The sequence below is a fragment of the Nuphar pumila genome, chromosome 5 (assembly GCF_984573655.1).
Source record: "Nuphar pumila chromosome 5, dmNupPumi1.hap1.1, whole genome shotgun sequence".
Taxonomy (NCBI): domain Eukaryota; kingdom Viridiplantae; phylum Streptophyta; class Magnoliopsida; order Nymphaeales; family Nymphaeaceae; genus Nuphar; species Nuphar pumila.
In genome coordinates, this window is record NC_143253.1 from 130633771 (window position 1) to 130655230 (window position 21460).

A 21460-nucleotide genomic window follows, 5' to 3' on the forward strand; every position below is an offset into this window, starting at 1 on the left:
CAGATATTTTTTTTTGAAAACTTAAAAAAAAAAATATATATATATATATATACAAATACATAAAGAAATGCTTTATTGATGAAATAACAACCAATAAGAAATAGAAAATCTCAAATAAGTACTAAAAAATATGAGATTAACATGTAAAAGTAACTAAAAACTGATTACATAACCGAAAAATATAGGAGATTAACAAAAAAAAGTTAAAATATACTAAGAAACTGATTACATAACTGAAATAACTGAAAAATATATGAGATTATTCTAAAAAACATGAGATTAACATATAAAAGTAACTAAAAACTTATTACATAACTGAAAAATATATGAGATTAACCAACAAAAATATAAAATATACTAAGAAACCGATTACATAACTGGAAAATATATGAGATTAACCAAAAAAAGTTAAAATATATGAGATTATTCTAAAAAATATGAGATTAACATACAAAAGTAACTAAAAAACTGATTACATAACTGGAAAATATATGAGATTAACCAACAAAAGTTAAAATATATTAAGAAACTAATTACATAACTTAAATAACTGAAAAATATATGAGATTAATCAACAAAAGTTAAAATATAGTAATATACTAAGAAACTGATTACATAACTGAAATAACTGAAAAATATATGAGATTAACCTACAAAAATTTTTTTGATCATGTCTCAGAAATCTTGTTGTAAAAAAAAAAAATTGTTTGCGCCTTGAGGCACAGAGGGCTGCGCCTCAAGGTGCGTTTTTGATAACACTGGTCTCGACTCTTGGCAAAAGTGGTAAATGATCATTCTTCCTCCTCCTTCATTGTTATTTTTCCAAAATTTAGGTGGTTTATATGTTCTAGTATTGTTGTTGGGTCTTGACAGGGTGAGAACCTCCTCGATTCCTTTAGACATGCCAAGTGGAGTCTTGGCTTGATATACCTCTCCAAAAGCATCATCAAGAGAGGTGGCATTGGTCCTATATAAAATATTGGACCTAACTTGTTAAAACTCGAGTCTTAACCCAGAAAGAAAGGTAAATAAATATTTTTTATCAAGTTGTTTTTGCCTCATTTCAATAGACGGTCCTTCCCACTTAGGCTCAAGCAATGACAACTCATCCTAAAGAGGTAAGAGAGTGCCATAATAATCTTTCACCCTCTTATCTCCTTTCTTAGTGGTGCGAATGTTCTCTTGAAGAAAATATTGTCGTGCTCAATCTTTTTGCATGAACATATTTAGAAGAAAGATCCAAGCCTCTCATGCTTTTTTGAATTTAACTCTACTTGCAGCAATCTTGAGTTCCATGCTATTTAGGAACCAAGAGAGAATTTGGGCATTTTCGGCTTTCCAATTTTCTACCTAGTATGATGCTCCATGATGGCTGCCCACATTAAGTAGTTGGAGTCGTTTAGCTTGAACGCAATCATCGTCATAGATTCTTCTTTGCCCATCTTGATTGAGAGAAACAAAGCTTGTGAGGAATTGTTTTTATTGCAGCCATGATCTTTGGAGAAACTTTACACAATCTTAGGCTATGATACCATGTAATCAAAAGAGCGGAAGTATAATGGACAATCTATTAAGGATAAACAACAAACAAAAGAGTGCACAAGGCACTTAGTCCACTAAAGGACAATACAATAGGTGAAACACAATCAAAAGAACACAACAATAGCCTCTATGGGCAATCACAAAACATAAAAAAAATATAGTCTTCACTTAGAAAATGCTTAAGAAAGCATTGCAAATATGCAAGGGATAAGTTCCTTTAAATAGGCGCTTGACTCAAAGGAGCTGATCCAACTAGTTGTTGGACCAGCCCCAACGACTATATTTATAGCCGTTGGGACTGGTTGGACCATCCCGACAACTATATTCAAAAAATAAAAATACAAAAAGAAAAGTAAAAAGACTGGTACCTATTACAAATGGAAAATGACTGAAATATCCCTGACAAGTATTTCACTTTACATACAACAAAATATATATATAGGATTTTGAAAGCCTCTCCAATGGATAACCCTCCCAAACCTCCCAAATGGTCGTTAAATTGGATTTTTGGCATTTTTTTCAAAATTCAGACCGTACAGATGTGATCTATATGCTTGTTTTTATAGGAATCAGTTATTGGAGCATTTGATTCAGATGCATGGATAGGTTTTTATAAGTTTCAAAAATCAACGGTGTACAATCTTCATAAATTTTCAATGCTCCAAATACCATTTTTTCTATCCAAAATTCATGATCCAAATGTCGATTCCTAGTAAATCAATCATGCTGAACACATCTGTATGGTCAGAATTTTGAAAAAAAACACAAAAAAAATTCCATTTCGTAGGTTTGGGACTATTTTCATTGGGGAGGTTTTCATTCCCGTATATATATATATATATATATATATATATATATAATGTAATAAAGTATGTGGAAGAATTCAAGAATACCAATGCATTCACTATGTCCAACACCAGACAAAAGAAACAAGCATAAGAGAGGAAATCCACTAAGGGATATACGAAAGGCCTTACAACAAGGCTACACACATAAAATAAATACCCCTTTTATTGGAGAGGAGCTCTCTAAGAAGCAATACAAGATACAAGGGAGTTCCCCCTATTTATAAGCCAAGGGAGACTAAAGGGGGCTCCCAATAGAGTCGTTGGGAGCCCCCAACGGTCACACCCAACGGTCACAATTGTGACCGTTGGGGGACCCAACGAGTCCATTGTGGGGCCCCTTTAATATCCCAAATAAAAGTTCTAAAAAATAAAAAACAGAAAAATAAAAAAAGAAACAAAACAAGTACCCCTATCGGGTACTTGTGAAAAGACCATAATACCCCTATCGAGTATTATGGTGAATATATATATAGATGTATTATTACATATGTTTTAACACCCCTCAAGCTTTACAGGGAGATGACCGAAAGTTTGCCAAGAAGCGAGGAGCAGGAAGTGCTTTGGTAAAGAAATATGCAAGCTGATATTCCGAAGTGACGTATGACAGTGTAACTGTCCCATGAAGATATTCATCACGAATATAGTGATAGTCCATTTCAATATGTTTAGTCCTTTCATGAAGGGTGTGGTTGCTGGCAATATAGATCGCACTTTTGTTGTCGCAACAAAGCTTCAAAGCACCGGAAATTTCGACTCCCATATATTGAAGAAGACTTCGAAGCCACACAAGTTCCATTGTAGTAGTTGTCATGGCCCTGTACTCTGTTTTAGTGGAAGACAACGAGACTTTCTGTTGTTTCTTGCATCTCCAAGCAATTAACGAGTCTCCTAAAAAAACACAAAAGCCAGTAGTTGAGACTCGATCATTTGGGTTTCCTCCCCAGTCAGCATCAGTATAAGCAAGTAAATTTAAGGAAGAGAGTGAGGATAGGAATAACCTTTTAGTTAAAGTATTTTTTATGTAGCGAATGATCCGAAGCACAACACTCATATGCACAGTTGTAGGGGCGTGCTGAAATTGGCTTGCAGAGTGCACAACATGAGCAATATCAGGCCTGGTGATAGTCAAATAGGTGAGGGAGCCAATGAGTTGCCTGTAAGGCATAGGATCATCCAGCAGAACTCCATCCTCCAGTCGTAGTTTAGCATTGATAACCTCAGGAGTCTCCACTTTTTTGTCATCTGAAATCCCAAATTTGGAACATATGTCTGCAGCAAGCTTCATTTGAGACAAAATATACCCTCGAGGAGAGTATGCTACTTCTATACCAAGAAAGTACCTAAGAAAACCCAAATCAGACATATCAAAATTATGTTTTAACATATTTTTAACATTAAGAATACCACTTTCATCATTGCCAGTGATATCATATCATTAACATAAAGCAGAAGGATGATGATACTACTACCTGCACGTTTAACAAAAAGAGCAGTGTCAGTATAACATGAATGAAATCCCAATTGTAACATGATAGCATTAAATCTATCATACCAAGCCTAATAAGCTTGTTTAAGGCCATATAAAGCTTTTAATAATCGAAGAGTTTGACCTTGGTTAACACTAATTCTCGGCGGAGGGTCTATATATACTTCTTCATTCAATTGACCATTAAGAAAGACATTTTTAACATCTAATTGAAATATAAGCCATTCCTTAGATGATGCTACAACAATTTGTCATGCGAGCCACGGGGGCAAAAGTCTCCTCATAATCAATGTCATATTCTTGTGAGTATCCCTTAGCAACTAATCTAGCTTTATAATGTTCTAGGGAGCCATCACTTTTTGTTTTGACTTTGTAAACCCACCGACATCCTATAGCTTTTTTATTTGGAGGAAGTTGAATTATTTTCCAAGTTTTAGCCTTATTTAAAGTATCTAGTTCAACTTTCATTGTTTCAACCCAATGAGGAATATTTTTTGCTTGATTATAATGGGAAGGTTCATAGTAAGAATGCAAGGCTATTAGACAAGCTCTATAGTTAGGTGAGAGAGTTTCATAAGAGACAAACCTATTAGGTGGAATTGATTCTCTAGAAGATCGCCTAAGGGAGGTTTCTTCTAGGGGTTCATTAAGCCGCAAGAATTTTTCTAAAGCACTAATAGGTTGTGCTTGCTCATGCCCGAGTGTATACTTAGAGATTGTCACCATTAGTTGGTGATACCTCAATATCATGAGAATCATTATTATGAGTATTTTCTAAACATTCTGGATGACTTAAAGAGTCATCATTTGAATCTTCTAAAAGATCATTGATAAACATATAATCAATTTCATTTGTTTTTTCCAATATTTCAAAACCATTTTCATCTTCTAGAAAAGTCACATCTTTGGAAACAAATAACTTATTGTTTTTATAGTCAAAACATGTATAACCCTTTTGATTTTCACCATATCCTAAAAATACACATTCAATTGCTTTTGGTGACAATTTATCTATTTTATGTAAACGAACAAAGCATTTACACCCAAAAATACGAAGACGATTGTAATCGGGTGTTATATTGAAAAGCTTTTCATAAAGAGAGATATTGTTCAATTTTGAAGATGACATTCTATTGATTAAATAGGTAGAGGTTAACACGGCTTTGGCCCAAAAATTTTTAGGAACATTTTTAGAAATGAGTAATGATCTAGTGGTTTCTAAAATATGTCTATGTTTTCTTTCCGCTAGACCGTTTTGTTGAGGAGTTCTTGGGCATGATTTTTGATGACAAATGTCATGTTGCTTAAATATGATTGAAACTCATTTGATAAGTATTCTCCACCTGAATCGGATCTAAGAGTGGATATGTGGCTTTGAAATTGATTTTGAACTTTTGCATGAAATTCTTTGAAAAAGTTAAAAACTTTTGATTTAAGTTTAAGAAAATAGATCCATACATACCTAGTATAATCATCAATAAAGGTAACATAATATGAATAACCACCTTTAGATAGAACCGGAGATGGTCCCCATACATCCGAATACATCAATTCAAAAGGTCTTATTGACACAAAGGTTCTTATAGGAAAAGGAATAATCTTCATTTTTCCAAAAATGCAATCTTTGCAATTGATATCTTTTTCTTTACAAAACTTGTTTCCAAAAGGAAAAAGATACATTTTAGAGTAACTTGGATGTCCAAGCCTTTTATGCCAAGTTTCAATATTTTTATCTTAGACATAAGTACAAAAAGAGGTATTAGGAAGCGTTAAGTAATCCATAAAATAAAGATCTCCCTTCCTATGGCCTTGCCCAATCCGCTTCCCAGACCGGAGATTCTGCACAAAGCACTCTTGAGATGAGAAATATATTTCACATCCATGGTCGGCAATTTGGGAAACGGAAAAAATGTTAAGATTTAGTTTAGGAACTATTCTTACTTTTGGAACAAGGAAATTTTGAATATTTTTAGAATCAAGAGTTCCAATACCATTTATTTTGAGAAAAGTTTCATCGGCCGTAAAGACACAAGATATTTTTGAATTGGTGCTCACGTTGGTTAATGCATTTTCATGAGGAGTCATATGAAAAGAGGCTCCTGAATCTAAGATCCAAGAGTACGTACCGGGAGGTGATGATGAGGCAATGGCGGCACCAGAGGTGGAAGAAGTGGCCTTTAGAATTTGTTGGAGAGCCATGGAAATTTGACCAAGAGTATCCTTGAGATCTTCGTTTTTGCCTTTATCTTCTTTGGTGGAGGATTCCTCAACGGAAGCCACCTTTGGCTTGAATGTCCCATTTAGCTTTGGGCAAATCGGTTTAATATGTCCCGGCTCATAACAATGAAGACATATAATCATTTTTCTTCCACCACTCTCTTGCTTACCAAAATGAGGTGGCTTGTATGTTTTAACATGATTGCTGGGTTTAGATACGACAAGAACTTCATCTATGCTTTTACTCATGCTATGCCTAGTCTCTTCTTGAGTGATTTCGGCAATAGCCTCCTCTAAATGAGGAAACGTAGATCTATGGAGGAGTGAGGATCTAACTTGTTCAAATTCGGGACGAAGCCCAAATAAAAATTGAAACAATCTATCTTATTCCATTTGCTTTTGTCTGAGTTCCACATCCTCCGTAGCCACCCATTTAGGTTCTAAAAGAGGCAATTCATCCCACAAAGGATTTAGAGCACTATAGTAGTCTTGTATACTAATGTCACCCTGTTTTGTGGTTCTCACTTTTTTTTGCAAGAAGTAAGCTCTTGCAAGATCCTTTCGGGTATATATACCCTTCATAAAAAACCAAGCTTCATTTGCCCGACGGAATTTTGCAATATTTGCACATACCTTAAGTTCAACGTTATTCATAAACCATGCTAGGATTTTTGCATGGTTACTCTCCCAATCTTCCATTTGGTGATGATAAACTTCAATGGCCTTGAGACGAGCATCACCTTCAAGCGCTTTCTCTTGATCTTCTTCCATCTTTGTGAGCTTAAGTTGGGGTGTAACGCCCCAAAATTTTAACCCAGATTTTTCCAGGATTATTATTTTTTTTTCTTCTTTTTAAACCAACAAATGATTCTAGGGTTAAGCATTTCAGAACGATACAGGATGGTAAAAGCAAACCACGCCATTTATTTTTTTATTTCAATAATAATAGAATTCAAATAGAGTTTATCACATCATCAGTCTTAAAACAAAAATTTCAATCAAAAAGCAATTAGGACCGCCAGGGAACAAATAAATCCAGTCATGGTCAGCGCCTCATCCTGCTTCGCCCATGGACTACTCTGTGCCTGAAAATGATAAAAATTATAGGAATTAGACTACCACGTCTAAGTAGGAAAACTGTAATTATTCTTGCAAGTAGATCATGTGTCAGGTGTGATGTGGGTGTTGTGTTGGAATTTCAGTCTAAACATAAACACATAGGGAATTCGATGCAATAGCAATAATAGACATATATCTGAATAAAAGGTAGATTATGTAACAGTTATGCTTAAGCACAAAAAGCATTTTATTCAACTACAACAATTAAACAAGGTATTAAGCAATTAAAGCAGAACTTACACTAACATGAATAACATCTATATAACAACCATAATATGAATTCAATTAACTAATATATGTACAGTTTAGGATGTTGTTTTATCATAAGCACCGAATATAAAGCATGATGAAAAAGTAAACAGTTGTCTCTTTAATGACTCCAACACAGTGATACCTAACTGTTCTAGTTAATGTTTATCTTTTCTTATCCCGCGGGTACACACGGGCCAAGGCAACCATCACAGAAGAGAACGTTCAGGGGTATATTATTCAAGGTTGTTTTATTAACCCGAACATTCTAACTGTGACTGAAATCCCAAGGGAGCGGCCAGTGACCGAGAGAAACTCCCAAAGGCCAAAACCAAAACAGGATGCATCCCTAACTTCTGCAGAAGTACATAGAACTACCACCTAGGACCAATTGGTAGTCTGGGTCCCCCAACTCCGAGGACTGGGGACCAACGAGTCACTTTAGCTCGAAACCAAAATTATGTCCCCGGAGTTTTGTACCACTTACCCTCTCCAAGGTAAACCTGAATCTGAGTGAGTAAATCTTTTCATTTAGTTAACCCTTCAGGGTGTAGGGGCATTTTCCCAAACCCCGATACTATTACTGTAGTAGATTCCCAACCTTAGTCATTTTTTTTCAAGTGTATGAATCAACCCCATCATTTTCCATATTATTTTCATAAACTCACTCAGAGTGCTCCGATGCCTTTAAACCGTTCAAGCACAAAAATTAATATTAAATTTTCTTACCAATATAATTGAATCAAATCACGTACCTACATTAGGTACCTAACCCGTATCGCCCATTGAGTAGGGTCTCCCAAACAACCCCACCACTACTAAAAAGGGATAACCTCGACTTACTTAATCATTTACCCATTTAGGTTACCACTAGATTATTTCCTTTTTATTCACAATGCTCCAAGGAAAAGAAATTCCCCTACTCGGAGTATGGGCAATATACAATGTCACTACCTAACATTTATTTGGTATGTCTTACTCATTTTCTACGTGAAGAGATCAAGGAATTATCTTAAGAATTCAAACTATCATTGGTGTACAACTGCTACTCTAAGGTAGAAATTGGAATGTAAGAGAACTTGCAGTTTTATGTGGAATCTAATAACAAGGACTGTAAGACCCATTCAGCTTATTTCAGTAATACAAACACAAGAAAGTTCGTGCACAAGAGAAGTGACAACTAGGTATTTTTCAGCTAGCATACTGAAATACTAAAATCCAACATACCAAAACATAACCTTTTTATGTGTATCACAATACAGGCCGAAAATAATAAAACTGTAAGCCCATTCCACCTATCTCAATTATACATCACAGGAAATTCAAGGTACTAGATCACCCAATCATTACAAGGTATATATATATATTTTTTTTGAATAATTAAGTATAGTATAGCATGTTGGGTTACGCAATAGACCAGTAAATCCAACTAGACACTGTTCAGCCATATTAATTTGAGTATCATTTAACATTACAGTTCACTAGATTACAGTATGTACAATAGCTATCGGTTCAGCCAATTACAGTACTAAGTATAGCACAACATGTTGAGTTACACAAGAAACCAATAAATCCATCTAGACACTGTTCAGCCATATTAAATTAAGTATCATTTAACATTTCAACTCATTAATTACAGTATGTTGTATTATGCTGAACATAAACAACAAAAAAACAACTAACAGCTAAACATTCCTCCATGGTGGGAATCAAGATAACTCGGCTGGACCCAAAAACAAAAGTAGCTAGTTGTTAGGTTCTCCCACAAGTTAGATTAGTAAAATCAATAACCCTACACATATCCATACACACAGTAGTAAGACATTAATGCTACCCGTACAGAAACTATTAATTTAAGGCATGTTGTATTCATTATTCAAGTATACAAAATGATTGCAGCTATGATTCAACGCAATATCAGATCCTAATTTGACACAGTCATGCACATTTTCAGACTTGGAAGGATTGAAGAAAAACCCACAGACCAAGGTCAAGAAAAACCTAGTTCAAACTAGGGTTTTTTGATAAAAAAGGAGATAGATTTTTCCATCTAACTTTCGGTCAATGTATCTAATCCGAGAATGAAGCAAAACACCCAATCGGTAAGAAAAACCCAGTTTCCCCCAATCTCCGATCTTATTGACTGTCCGGCAACCAAAACCCCCCTTAAATCAGTCGTTTTAGGTTTTTGACAACCCACACCCCACCCAATCCATGATCGACTTGAAGAAAAATTAGAGAAACCCTACCATTTTCCGGTGAAGTTGTTGCGGCAGCTACGAGAGGGGTCGGTTGGCCTGGACAGCACCGCCACCGGAGAGGTCGGTTGCGTCTCCTGACACGGCTTCAAACAGCAGGCCCGAGCTCGGGGGAGGGGAATCCGAGGGTTAGAGAGAGAAGAGAGAGAAAGGGGATGGCGAGAGAGAGAGGAAAGAGGGTTCGGGGTCCCTCCTTTGTAGGTGGGTGGCCTCCCGAAAAGGAAGGAGCTCCTCCTCCTCCCGGCGGCTGCGGTGTGCTCCCCCACCTCCCATCTCCTTATGTGTTAGGGTTCGGCTGAACCCTAACACCCGATATCTCAGGGGAGAGGGTTTTCCCCTCTCAAATTTTTTTTATCGGGCAACCCATATCGGGTTGCCCCCTTATTAACCCCTCTTTTAATTTAACAGGGTGTGGGTCGGATCTGGGTCCGACCCACGACCTGCGATGCCGGATCCGATTGCGGTTTGGATCCGGGTCGCGTGAATAGCAGTGGATCCAGGAGTTGGATCCACTTGAGTCCAACAATGGTTTTTAAAAAAAAATATTATTATTACTTATTTATTTATATAGTATTACTAAAATACTCAAATATGCACATTTTTCTTTTGGATCCAATAACGGATCCCAGGCCCAAATCCACATAATTCTTTAAGTTTTAGTGTAAAATTTGTGGTTGTTACATGGGGTTCCGGAATGGTTCCCATTACATAACCCCAAAGCTTCTTGCCTTTGAGATTATTCTCTATTGCGGATGCCCACATTATGTAATTTTTCCCATTAAGCTTGAATGATAGGTCGATCTTGACTTCCATTGCTACAAAATGAAGATGTGAAATAGAACGGAAGTAGAGAGAGACAAGATTTCACCTTAGAGAATCGTATGGCTCTTGTAGACAGGGGCAGCCACCTGTGGAGAGAGAGAGAGAGAGAGAGAGAGAGAGAGAGAGAGAGAGAGAGAGAGAGAGAGAGAGAGAGAGACGGCTGCACAGAAAACTCAATCACTTAAACTTGATTAGGGCTTCTCTCTATATTAAATAGAGAGAGGCAAAAAAGAGAAATTACATCTAAATCCTTATAAGAGTAAAAATCAAAAAGACTCTAATATACGAGTACTTAACATAAAACCACCTATTACTTAACATAAAACCACCTATTCTCAACACTCCCCCTCAAGCTGGAGCATAGATATCAATCATGCTCAGCTTGTCACAACATTTGGAGAAATTTGGCCTAGCAAGAGGCTTTGTAAACATATCTGCAACTTGGTCTTCCGACTTTAGGTATTTTGTAGTGATATGCCCAGCTTGAATCATATCTCTTACATAGTGACAATCAACCTCAATGTGCTTTGTTCCCTCATGAAAGACAGGATTGTTTGCTATATATGTTGCCGCTTTGTTATCACACATCATGGTCATTGGAGAGGAAACCTTCACCTGAAGATCATGAAGAACAGTGCGAACCCATATCAATTCAGCAGCTGTTTGGGCCATAGCCCGATATTCTGATTCTGCACTTGACCTGGAAACCACATTTTGTTTCTTACTTCTCCATGAAATCAAGTTGTCTCCCAAAAACACACAGAATCCTGTGGTAGACTTTCTATCTACTACAGATCCAGCATAGTCAGCATCAGAATAGGCTACTATCTCCAGAGTTCCACCTTTCCTGAACAATAACCCCTTTCCAGGAGAAGATTTTAGATATCTGAGAATCATTATGGCTGCATTCCAGTGTACCTCAGTTGGTTTATCCATAAACTGGCTAACTTTGCTTACTGCTAAAGCAATATCTGGTCTGGTAACAGTTACATATAATAACTTTCCTACTAGGGAGCGATAGCTTTTGCTATCAACTGGCTTTGACCCTTCTTCAAACAATTGAACTTTATGGTCCATGGGAATATTTGCTGGTTTAGCTCCCAACATGCCCGTTTCATTTAATAAGTCAAGAACATACTTCCGTTGAGACAAAACCATCCCTTCACGGCTTCTAGCGACTTCTATACCCAGAAAATACCTGAGTGACCCAAGGTCTTTTGTAACAAAGTGTTTTTAAAGATGAGCCTTTGTGGCTTCAATAGCTTTCACATCATCTCCTGTAAGAATGATGTCATCCACATATACCACCATAACAACTATGCCAGAACTAGTTTTCTTTATAAAAAGTGTATGATCTGCTGCTGATCTATTAAAGCCAAATCTGGACATCACGTCAAACAACTTTTGAAACCATGCACGAGGACTTTGTTTCAAGCCATAAATCGCCTTTCTCAATCTGCACACCTTCTGACACTCCCCCTCAACCTCGAAACCTGGAGGTTGTTGCATGTAAACGGTCTCAGATAGATCCCCATATAGAAATGCATTTTTCACATCTAATTGACACAAGTTCCAACCATGCTGAACAGCTACTGAGAGAACAAGACGGATGGTACCCATCCGTGCAACAGGAGAAAAAGTTTCAAAGAAGTCAATTCCATATGTCTGAGTATACCCTTTCGCGACTAATCTGGCCTTGTACCTTTCAATAGAACCATCAGATTTGTACTTTATTGTATATACCCATTTACATCCAACAATGTCAGCATCTGCTGAAGAATCAACTAGATCCCAGGTATGCTGAGATACTAAAGCTGTCATTTCTTCTTGCATAGCCAACTTCCAACGAGTATCAAGTTTTGCCTGTTGATAGTTCAGAGGAATAGTTTCAGCAGATAAGGCTGAGATAAACGACTTCATCTGATGTCCAATTCTGGCATGGGAGACAAAGTGAGATATGGGATATAAGGTACATTGTCTTGTCCCCTTTCGTAGAGCAATAGGCCTGTTATCATCATCCTGAAGATCACAATTGTCAGTAGAACTTACCTTAGGAGAAGAAGAAGATGAAGGCTCTTGCGGAAGTGGGGCTCTACGCACATATACCAATGGTGGATTATTAAATCTGGAAGAGGATGAAGTTTGGTTTGGTAATGAGGGCACAAATTCCAAAGGAAAAGGAGGTATAGGTAATGGAAAAGACTCAGTTGGACCAACCTGCAACGGGGAACCGGAAATGGAGTAATATGGAGAGGATTCCAGGAAAGATACATCCGCACTGACATACTCTCGGCGAGAAGTAGGATCATAACATCGATAGCCCTTTTGATTTTTGGGATAACCGATAAATATGCATTTTGTAGCTTGAGCAGCTAATTTATCACGGTCAGGGCGAAGTTTGTGCACAAAACAAACACATCCAAATATTTTTGGTGATAAAGGAAAAAGTGGAGCATTAGGTTTGAGGATATGTAATGGAATTTGATCACCCACAGAAGACGAAGGCATGCGGTTGATCAGATAGCAAGCAGTGGTAATCGCATCACCCCAGTATAACGCAGGAACATTAGATTGAATCATAATGGTCCTGGCAACATCAAGGAGGTGCCGATGTTTTCGCTCAGCCACCCCATTTTGTTGAGATGAATAGGCACAAAAAGTTTGTGGTTGGATGCCATGATCTTGGTAAAATTGTAACAGACCTTTTGATTTAAACTCGAGAGCATTATCAGTGCGAACAATCTTGACAATAGATTCAAACTGAGTTTTTATTTCAAGAATTAGGGATTTGATAAGACTTGGAACTTCAGATCGTTCTTTTATTAAAAAAACCCATGATAACTTAGAGAAATCATCAACAATAACAAGATAATAACGACACTGAGTCCTAGTAGGAATCTTACTAGGACCCCATACATCTGCATGAAGAAGTTCAAACAATTTATTACTAGACTGACTCTGACTAGAAGGGAACGAACTTCGATGATGCTTGCCCAACTGACATGCTTCACACTGAAATGATGTGGTGGAAGGAATCTGAGGAAAGACCGACCGAAGTTTTGACAATGAAGGATGACCAAGACGACGATGCCACTGAACAGGACTGAGTGAATGTTCCACTGCAGCATTAACATAACCCATTGGATGATGTAAGTAGTAAATTCCATTTTCTTCATAGCCTCCACCAATCTTCTTCCCCGTCAGCAAATCCTGAAAATGACAACCCATTTGATCAAAAATCACTCTACATTTTTTTTCTTTTATAAGGCAACTAATAGAGAGTAAACTTTGAGGAAAGTTTGGGGCATGAAGAACATTATTCAACTGTAATGAGGAGGATATAAAAATATTTCCCTGACCAGCAACCGGGGAGGAGCTCCCATCGGCTAAGGAGACTCCAAGCTGAGCCTTAACATCCTTAAGATCTGAAAAAACATGTGAATTTCCACACAAATGTCTGGAAGCACCAGAGTCAATAACCCACTTACTATCAGTCGGATGAAGATGATTTCCGGTTGAATATGCAACACCAGCTACAGGAGGTCGAAGAGCTATCAGCTCATCATATTCTGCAAGACTAAGGGTGATACTGCTTTCATTTTCAGCGATATTCTCTTGTACATTTGTTGCCTCGAGAGTAGTCACATTTGCTTTAGGAGTATATGACTTTGATGAAGAAGATGTTGGCCGACCATGCTTATCCCAGCAACGATCTTCTAAATGTCCAGATTTTCCACAGAATGTACATTGAAGCTTTCCTCTGCCTCCCATACCACGTCCACGTCCTCGTCCTCTGATATTCTGAATATTTCCACGCCCATAACTAGATGGGACAACAAGAGCAGATGACTGAGTTATAGGCTGAGACTGTGGCAGAGAGATCGCAAGTCTACTCAGACGATTATAAGCATCAGCAAGAGTGGGAACATCTGATCCAGTCAACATTTGAACTTTTGCAACAGAAAAATCTGAAGAAAGCCCTGTAAGAAAACGAGCAACCATGGTTTGTTCTTGATGATCCTTTTGCTTCGAGCAACAAAGAGGCCTGTGAGCATTAAGTCTTTCAAACGCAGCTTTGACAGAAGCATAATACTGGGCTAAGGTCTGATTTCCCTGTTGTAAATTATATATTTCTTGTTCGACTTGCAGGATACGACTCACATTCGTTTCTTGTGAGTATGTATCACGAAGATTGTCCCACATCAGTTTTGTTGAATTATAGTAGATCAATCCATTTGCAATATGGGGTTCAACACTATTCATGATCCATGACATAACTATGTCATTATCTTCATCCCAAGTAACATATTTTCCCAACTTTTCAGTGGGTTCGCCTTCCAACAAAATGTGTTTTCGACGATGTCCAGATATCGACATCATAAAAGTTCTGGACCATCGGGCATAGTTGGTTTCATTCAACCTAACGGAAGAGCCATATGAGAAGGGGTTGGCAAAAGCCTTATACTCCCCAATCTGTTCCATTTTCGAATCATATTTCGAACTTTCAGCCATACTGTTCTCTAGAACAACAAGTATTTAAGTAGAGTTTTCCACCACTATAAGGAAGCAACCCTGCTGTTTCCACAAAACAGTCCACAACCAGCAGGTAATCACTCCTGTTGCTTCCACGACAAATGTATAGCTGAAACTAATACAGCACGAAACACAACTCACCCCAGCAGGGAGTTAAGACCATTGCTGCACCCAAACACACCACGACCAACAATACTATTCAGTTGCAAAGCATACGAATACGACAACTGCTGTTTCCAAAACATATAGAGCATAACTGACAATCAGTCTTCAAACAATTAAATAGATCAATCATATCTCGATGGCACACAACAAAAAAAAATCAGAATCACGGTAGTCACGCAATCAGCACAGAAAAATATGACACTCTCGGCTGGCACGCAATATCACAAACACTTGCTGCGTGGCAGGAACAGTCCGGAACAGCCAACAACTCTCGGCTGCGATACAGCAGCACAGAAGCCTGCTGCGTTACCCAAATAGCAGCACGTCAATCACAGCATGCACGCATCAACAGGAACTCATCATGCTCCAGAAAATCACGCCAGGCGATAAAAAAAAAAAAAAACAGATAAAATCTGTTTACAGCTCCAGGAGATCACGGCAGATCTGGGTAAGATCCATCCTTAGATCTGACGACAGATCTGGGTGACATCCCAGATCTGTTATCAGATCTTCCCACTAGTGCAACATCAAACCTGATATAATTTTTTTCGCAGTCTGAAATTTTTTTTTTCGTTGGTGACGATCAGTCCTCTTCGAAATCACGCTCCCGAGATCGCAAGCTTTGATACCATGTAGACAGGGGCAGCCACCTGGAGAGAGAGAGAGAGAGAGAGAGAGAGATGGCTGCACAGAAAACTCAATCACTTAAACTTGATTAGGGCTTCTCTCTATATTAAATAGAGAGAGGCAAAAAAGAGAAATTACATCTAAATCCTTATAAGAGTAAAAATAAAAAAGACTCTAATATAAGAGTACTTAACATAAAACCACCTATTACTTAACATAAAACCACCTATTCTCAACAGCTCTGATACCATGTAATAAAGTATGCGGACAAATTCAAGAATACCAATGCATTCACTATGTCCAACACCGGACAAAAGAAACAAGCATAAGAGAGGAAATCCACTAAGGGATATACGAAAGGCCTTACAACAAGGCTACACGCATAAAATAAATACCCCTTTTATTGGAGAGGAGCTCTCTAAGAAGCAATACAAGATACAAGGGGGTTCCTCCTATTTATAAGCCAAGGGAGACTAAAGGGGGCTCCCAATAGAGTCGTTGGGAGCCCCCAACGACTCCATTGTGGGGCCCCTTTAGTATCCCAAATAAAAGTTCTAAAAAATAAAAAACAGAAAAATAAAAAGAAACAAAACAAGTACCCCTATCGGGTACATGTGAAAAGACCATAATACCCCTATCGGGTATTATGATGAATACATCTATATATATTTATATATATATATATATGTATTATTACATATGTTTTAACAATATATATATATATATATATATATATATATATATATATATATATATATATGTGTGTGTGTGTGTGTGTGTGTGTGTGTGTGTGTGTGGACACACTTTAACACCAGATACCATGTATGTTTGTTTCAATTTGTTATTTGATTGCTTGCATGTTACAAAAAAAAAATTCTCATACCACATTTAATAGTTATTAGTAGAAACTGTTTTTCTCTCTCTCCCGCATGTAGATTCCCTTTGTCAGATTTTCTGTATGGTCCATCTCATTTTCCTAAACTGATCCATAAGATGGATTCATCTCTGATGGCATCCTTAATACAAAAACAAATGTTTCAGCACTTAATTCCTGTCTGACTTTACGAATGCTTTCATTTTTGCTTTCTTAGGTATGGGTTCCAAGGTATTTGCTTTCCCTTTAAAAACACCATTGACATTAAATGCATTAAGTGAAGTCTCTGTCATTCTAATGCTATGCCCACTACTATGAATGAGAAATGAAATATGCCTTTTCCAATTACTTGGAATCTCGATGTCCTGGTATAACATCAGCTCTCAAAAGATTTATACATCCCTATCATGAAGTGCAAGCATGATAATTCCTAATATGAACAGAAAGCATAGTGTTGTTTGTTAATAGTATGTGGATATTGATGAATGTCTCAAGTTTCCTACGCTGTTGTCAATTCCTCTGGCTAATATGACTATATGACTTTAAATTTTGTATTATCCAGGAAATGTACTTGATCCAGCAAAATGCACTGAAATGAGCTTAGAGGAGAAGCGGCAACTAGTATATGAGATCTCACAGTGGTCAGAAGGTGCACCTGACCTTCTTCAATCCTGGACACGTCGAGATCTCCTACAACTCATTTGTGCAGAAATGGGCAAGGAGAGGAAATACACAGGCATAACAAAGACTAAAATGATTGAGCATCTTCTCAGACTAGTCTCTGAGAAGAAAGCAGGAAAATGTACTGCTGATAAACTTTCCATATCCCCACCCTCACCAGATAGCAGTCCAAGCAGCTCCAAAAGACGAAAAAAAAAGGATCATCCACTACAACCGCCTGTTGATTCAAGTAACACATCAATGAGTAATGATAAGCCAGAAAATGTCAATGTCATTCTGTGTCAGAATTTAGTATGCAGAGCTAATATGAAGCCAGATGATGCCTTTTGTAAGAGGTGTTCTTGTTGTATTTGTCACCGTTACGATGACAACAAGGACCCTAGTCTTTGGTTGGTTTGCGGTTCTGATACCCCTACTCAGGATGGTTTTTGTGGGGTGTCTTATCATCTTGAATGTGCCTTTAAGCATGACAAGGCAGGCATTTCTAAGAATGGGCGGTATCCCAGATTGGATGGGAGTTTCTACTGTGTATCATGTGGAAAAGTGAATGGTCTCCTCGGGTAATGAGCTGATCCTTTTATTCATAATCCCTTGGCTATTGGCGTGTTCTGTTGGAAAATGTTCTACAATAATTTTCTGCATAAAGCTGTTGTTTTACTACTTGATTCTTAGTATTATATCTAGTTCTTAGGCATGATAGGTGTCTATGTTCTTGCTGTTAAAATAGGTTATATATGATTATATATATAATCATATATATACAGTTAGTTTTTTGTATTGCTCTTGAAGGGCATTTTGGTCTTTTTTATAATGTAATAGTGCTGTTCACTAGGAACAGTTTTTTTAGTTTTATGTAAATGGGGCATGGGCTCTATGGTCAAAAGGCCATAGAGTCGTTGGGACTCCCCAACGGTCACATACTCCCAATGACTCAATCTATTTGGGACTTCCCAATAGAGCCCAAGCCATCTCTTAGTTGTATTGGGGTTGATCCCCTCCCTTATATCTTAATGCTTTCTTAAGCGTTTTCATTCAATAAAGACTTTATTCTTTACTTTTGTGTTTTGTTATAAGACTCTTTGAAGTCATTGTATGCATTTTTGTGCTTGTATTGTGCATTTGTGCCTTTGTATTGTCCATTCTTGGACTTGTGTATGTGCTTATGCACTTTTTGTTGTAATTTTGCATGCTTCGTTACATGGTGCTCTGGGTCTTGTGGAAAGTGACCATCAAGTGTTCGTGATTGTGGGAAAGCATCATCAAGTGTTCGTGTGCTTGTGGTGACTAAAGTGGACGTGTTCTTTCACATTCTTTTCTTTCTCTCTTTCTCTCTTCTACCACTCAAAATGGAGCATAAACAAAAAATTGATCTATCTTTTAGCTAAATAGTGTGGGCATCTGCGATAGAAATTAACCTAAAAAAAAAGCTTTGGGGATATGTGATGGACACTATACCAGAACCTCAACTCAAGCTCACCAAACTGAAGGAGATCAATAAAAGGCTTTAGAAGGAGATGCTTGAATGAAAGCTATTCAAGATCATCAATCTAAGGTGGAAGATTAGGAAAGTAACCATGAAAAAAATCTTGTATGGTTTATGAATAATGTTGAACTTAAAATATGTGCCAACATTGCAAAATTTCGTAAAGCCAATGAAACATGGTTCTTTATTAAGGGTATGTATACCAAAAAATATCTTACAAGACAATTTTTCTTGCAAGAGAAAATATGAACCATCAAACAAGGGGACATGAATGTCTGCGATTATTTTAGTGCACTTGGACCTCTATGGGATGAGTTGGCACTTCTTGAACCCAAATGGGTTGCTAATGAAGAAAACAAATGGAAAAATAATACTTTTTCTAATTTTTACATGGGTTTCGGCCCGAATTTGAACAAGTTAGATCTTTCTTCTCTATAGATCTAAACTTCCTTTAGAAGATGTGGTTGCCAAAATATGCCAAGAAGAAACTCATCTTGGTATAATTAAAGGAGGAGATGAAGTATTGGCGGTTTCTAAACTCGACAATCATGTGAAGACTTATAAGCCTTTACACTTTGGGAGGTAAAATAACTATAATAGAAATAATAGCTATAATGATGGCTATAAGAAAACTATTTGTCATCATTGTCATGAACTGGGACACATAAGACCTAATTGTCCCAAGCTCAATGACACCTCCAAAAACAAGGTGGATTCCGTTAAAGAATCCACACCGAAGAGAGAAGAAACAATTAAAAGAGGAGACACTTTTTCTCTTTCTCAACTATCGAAGACACTTTAACAATTACTCAAATCTTCATCAACTTCGGTTGCCGCTATAGCCTTATCCTCTCCTCTAAGTATGTGTTCTTGGATTCTTGATTCGTCAGCCTCCTTTTATATGACATTGCATGAGAATATCTTATTTGATTTTTTGTACTGCCGATGGAACATCTTTGCAAGTTAAAATATTGCAACCTTAAACTCTTCTCAAAAAAATTGTGTTTCAAAAGTTAGGGTGGTTCCAAAGTTAAATTTAAATCTTTTTCGAGTTTCTCAAATCTCTGATCTGGGAAGCAGATTGAGCAAGGCCTTAAGAGAGGGAGATCTCTACTTTATGTATTTTTTAAATCTTTCTTTGAAATCCTTTGTAACTATGCCCAAGATAAAGATATTGAAACTTGGCATAAGACTTAGACATCCAAGTTATTCAAAGATGTATCTTTTTCCTTTTGAGAAAAAAAATTGTAATGAAAAAGATTTAATTTGCAAATATTGTATTTTTGGCAAAATGAAATATATCTATTTTCTTAATAGAATGTCTCTAAAAGGCCTTTTGAATTAGTATATTCAGATGTGTGGGGACTTTCTCTGGTCATATCAAAAGGAGGTTATTCATATTATATTACATTTATTGATGACTTTACTAGATATGTGTAGATCTACTTCCTTAATTTCAAATCCGATGTATTCTCTTTCTTTAAAGAATTTCATATGATTGTCAAAAAACAATTTAAAAAAGATATCTTCATTCTTAGATTCGACTTGGGTGGTGAATACTTATCCAATAAATTTCAAAACTATTTAAAACAAAATGAAATTTGTCATAAAAACTCTTGTCCTAGAACCTCGAAACAAAATGGACTAACTAAAAGAAAATATAGGCATATTATGAAAACCGTTATGACCCTACCTATCTCTAAAGATATTTCAAAAAGTTTTCAGGCCGAGGCCGTTCTAACATCAACCTATTTGATAAATAGAATGCCCTCTTCATTTTTACAAAATGTTTCTCCATATGAAAAATTATCCGAAAGAACATCCGATTTTAAGAGATTATGTGTGTTTGGTTGTAAGTGTTTTGTTCTCTTACATAAAAAAGATAAATTATCTACCAAAGCCTTTGAATGTGCCTTCCTTGGTTATGGAGAAAACCAAAAAGGCTATAGATGTTTTGACTTTAAGAATAACAAACTTTATGTCTCTAAGGATGTGACCTTCTTAGAGAAAGAAAGTGGACTTGAGAAAATTAAAGAGAAAGAGAAAATTGATTGCACCTTCTTGTTTGTCCTCTTGCCACACGAAGAACTTACTTCTTGTGATGTTTCTTTAAATAATAATGAAGAAAATGAATCATCATTAAGAAATGATGATATCATTGATAGACCCATACAAGTTTATACCCGGCATGAACAAAAAATCTTTCAAGTGCTTTAGAAAATTATTCAGTAACTCTTCTATAGAAGAAATCCCACTTATAAGATCCAATCGTGCCTCTGTCCTACCAAGTAGGTTTGTATCTTATGATATTTTATCACCAAACTATAGAGCATGCTTAATAGCTTTTCACTCCTACTATGAACCCACACACTATAACGAAGCCAAAAATCCTCCACAATGGGTTGAAGCCATGAATATAGAACTAGATGCCCTAAAAAATGCTAAGACTTGGAAAGTAGCTTCATTACCACTAGGAAAGAAAGTTATAGGATGCAAATGAGTTTTTAAGGTTAAAACCAAGAGTGATGGGTCCCTAGAAAGGTATAAAGCTAGGTT

The 21460-nt window shown here is 36.9% G+C and overlaps 1 protein-coding gene across 1 annotated transcript in view; it reads left to right on the forward strand.

Annotated features, from left to right (window-relative positions):
- Positions 1 to 21460, forward strand: part of LOC149838734 (VIN3-like protein 2) — a 53803-nt gene that overhangs the window by 13814 nt on the left and 18529 nt on the right. Inside the window, exon 2 of the mRNA XM_090006774.1 lies at positions 17303 to 17981. Within this exon, the coding sequence (XP_089862900.1) occupies positions 17303 to 17981 (679 nt within the window). The remainder of the gene's footprint in view (positions 1 to 17302; positions 17982 to 21460) is intronic.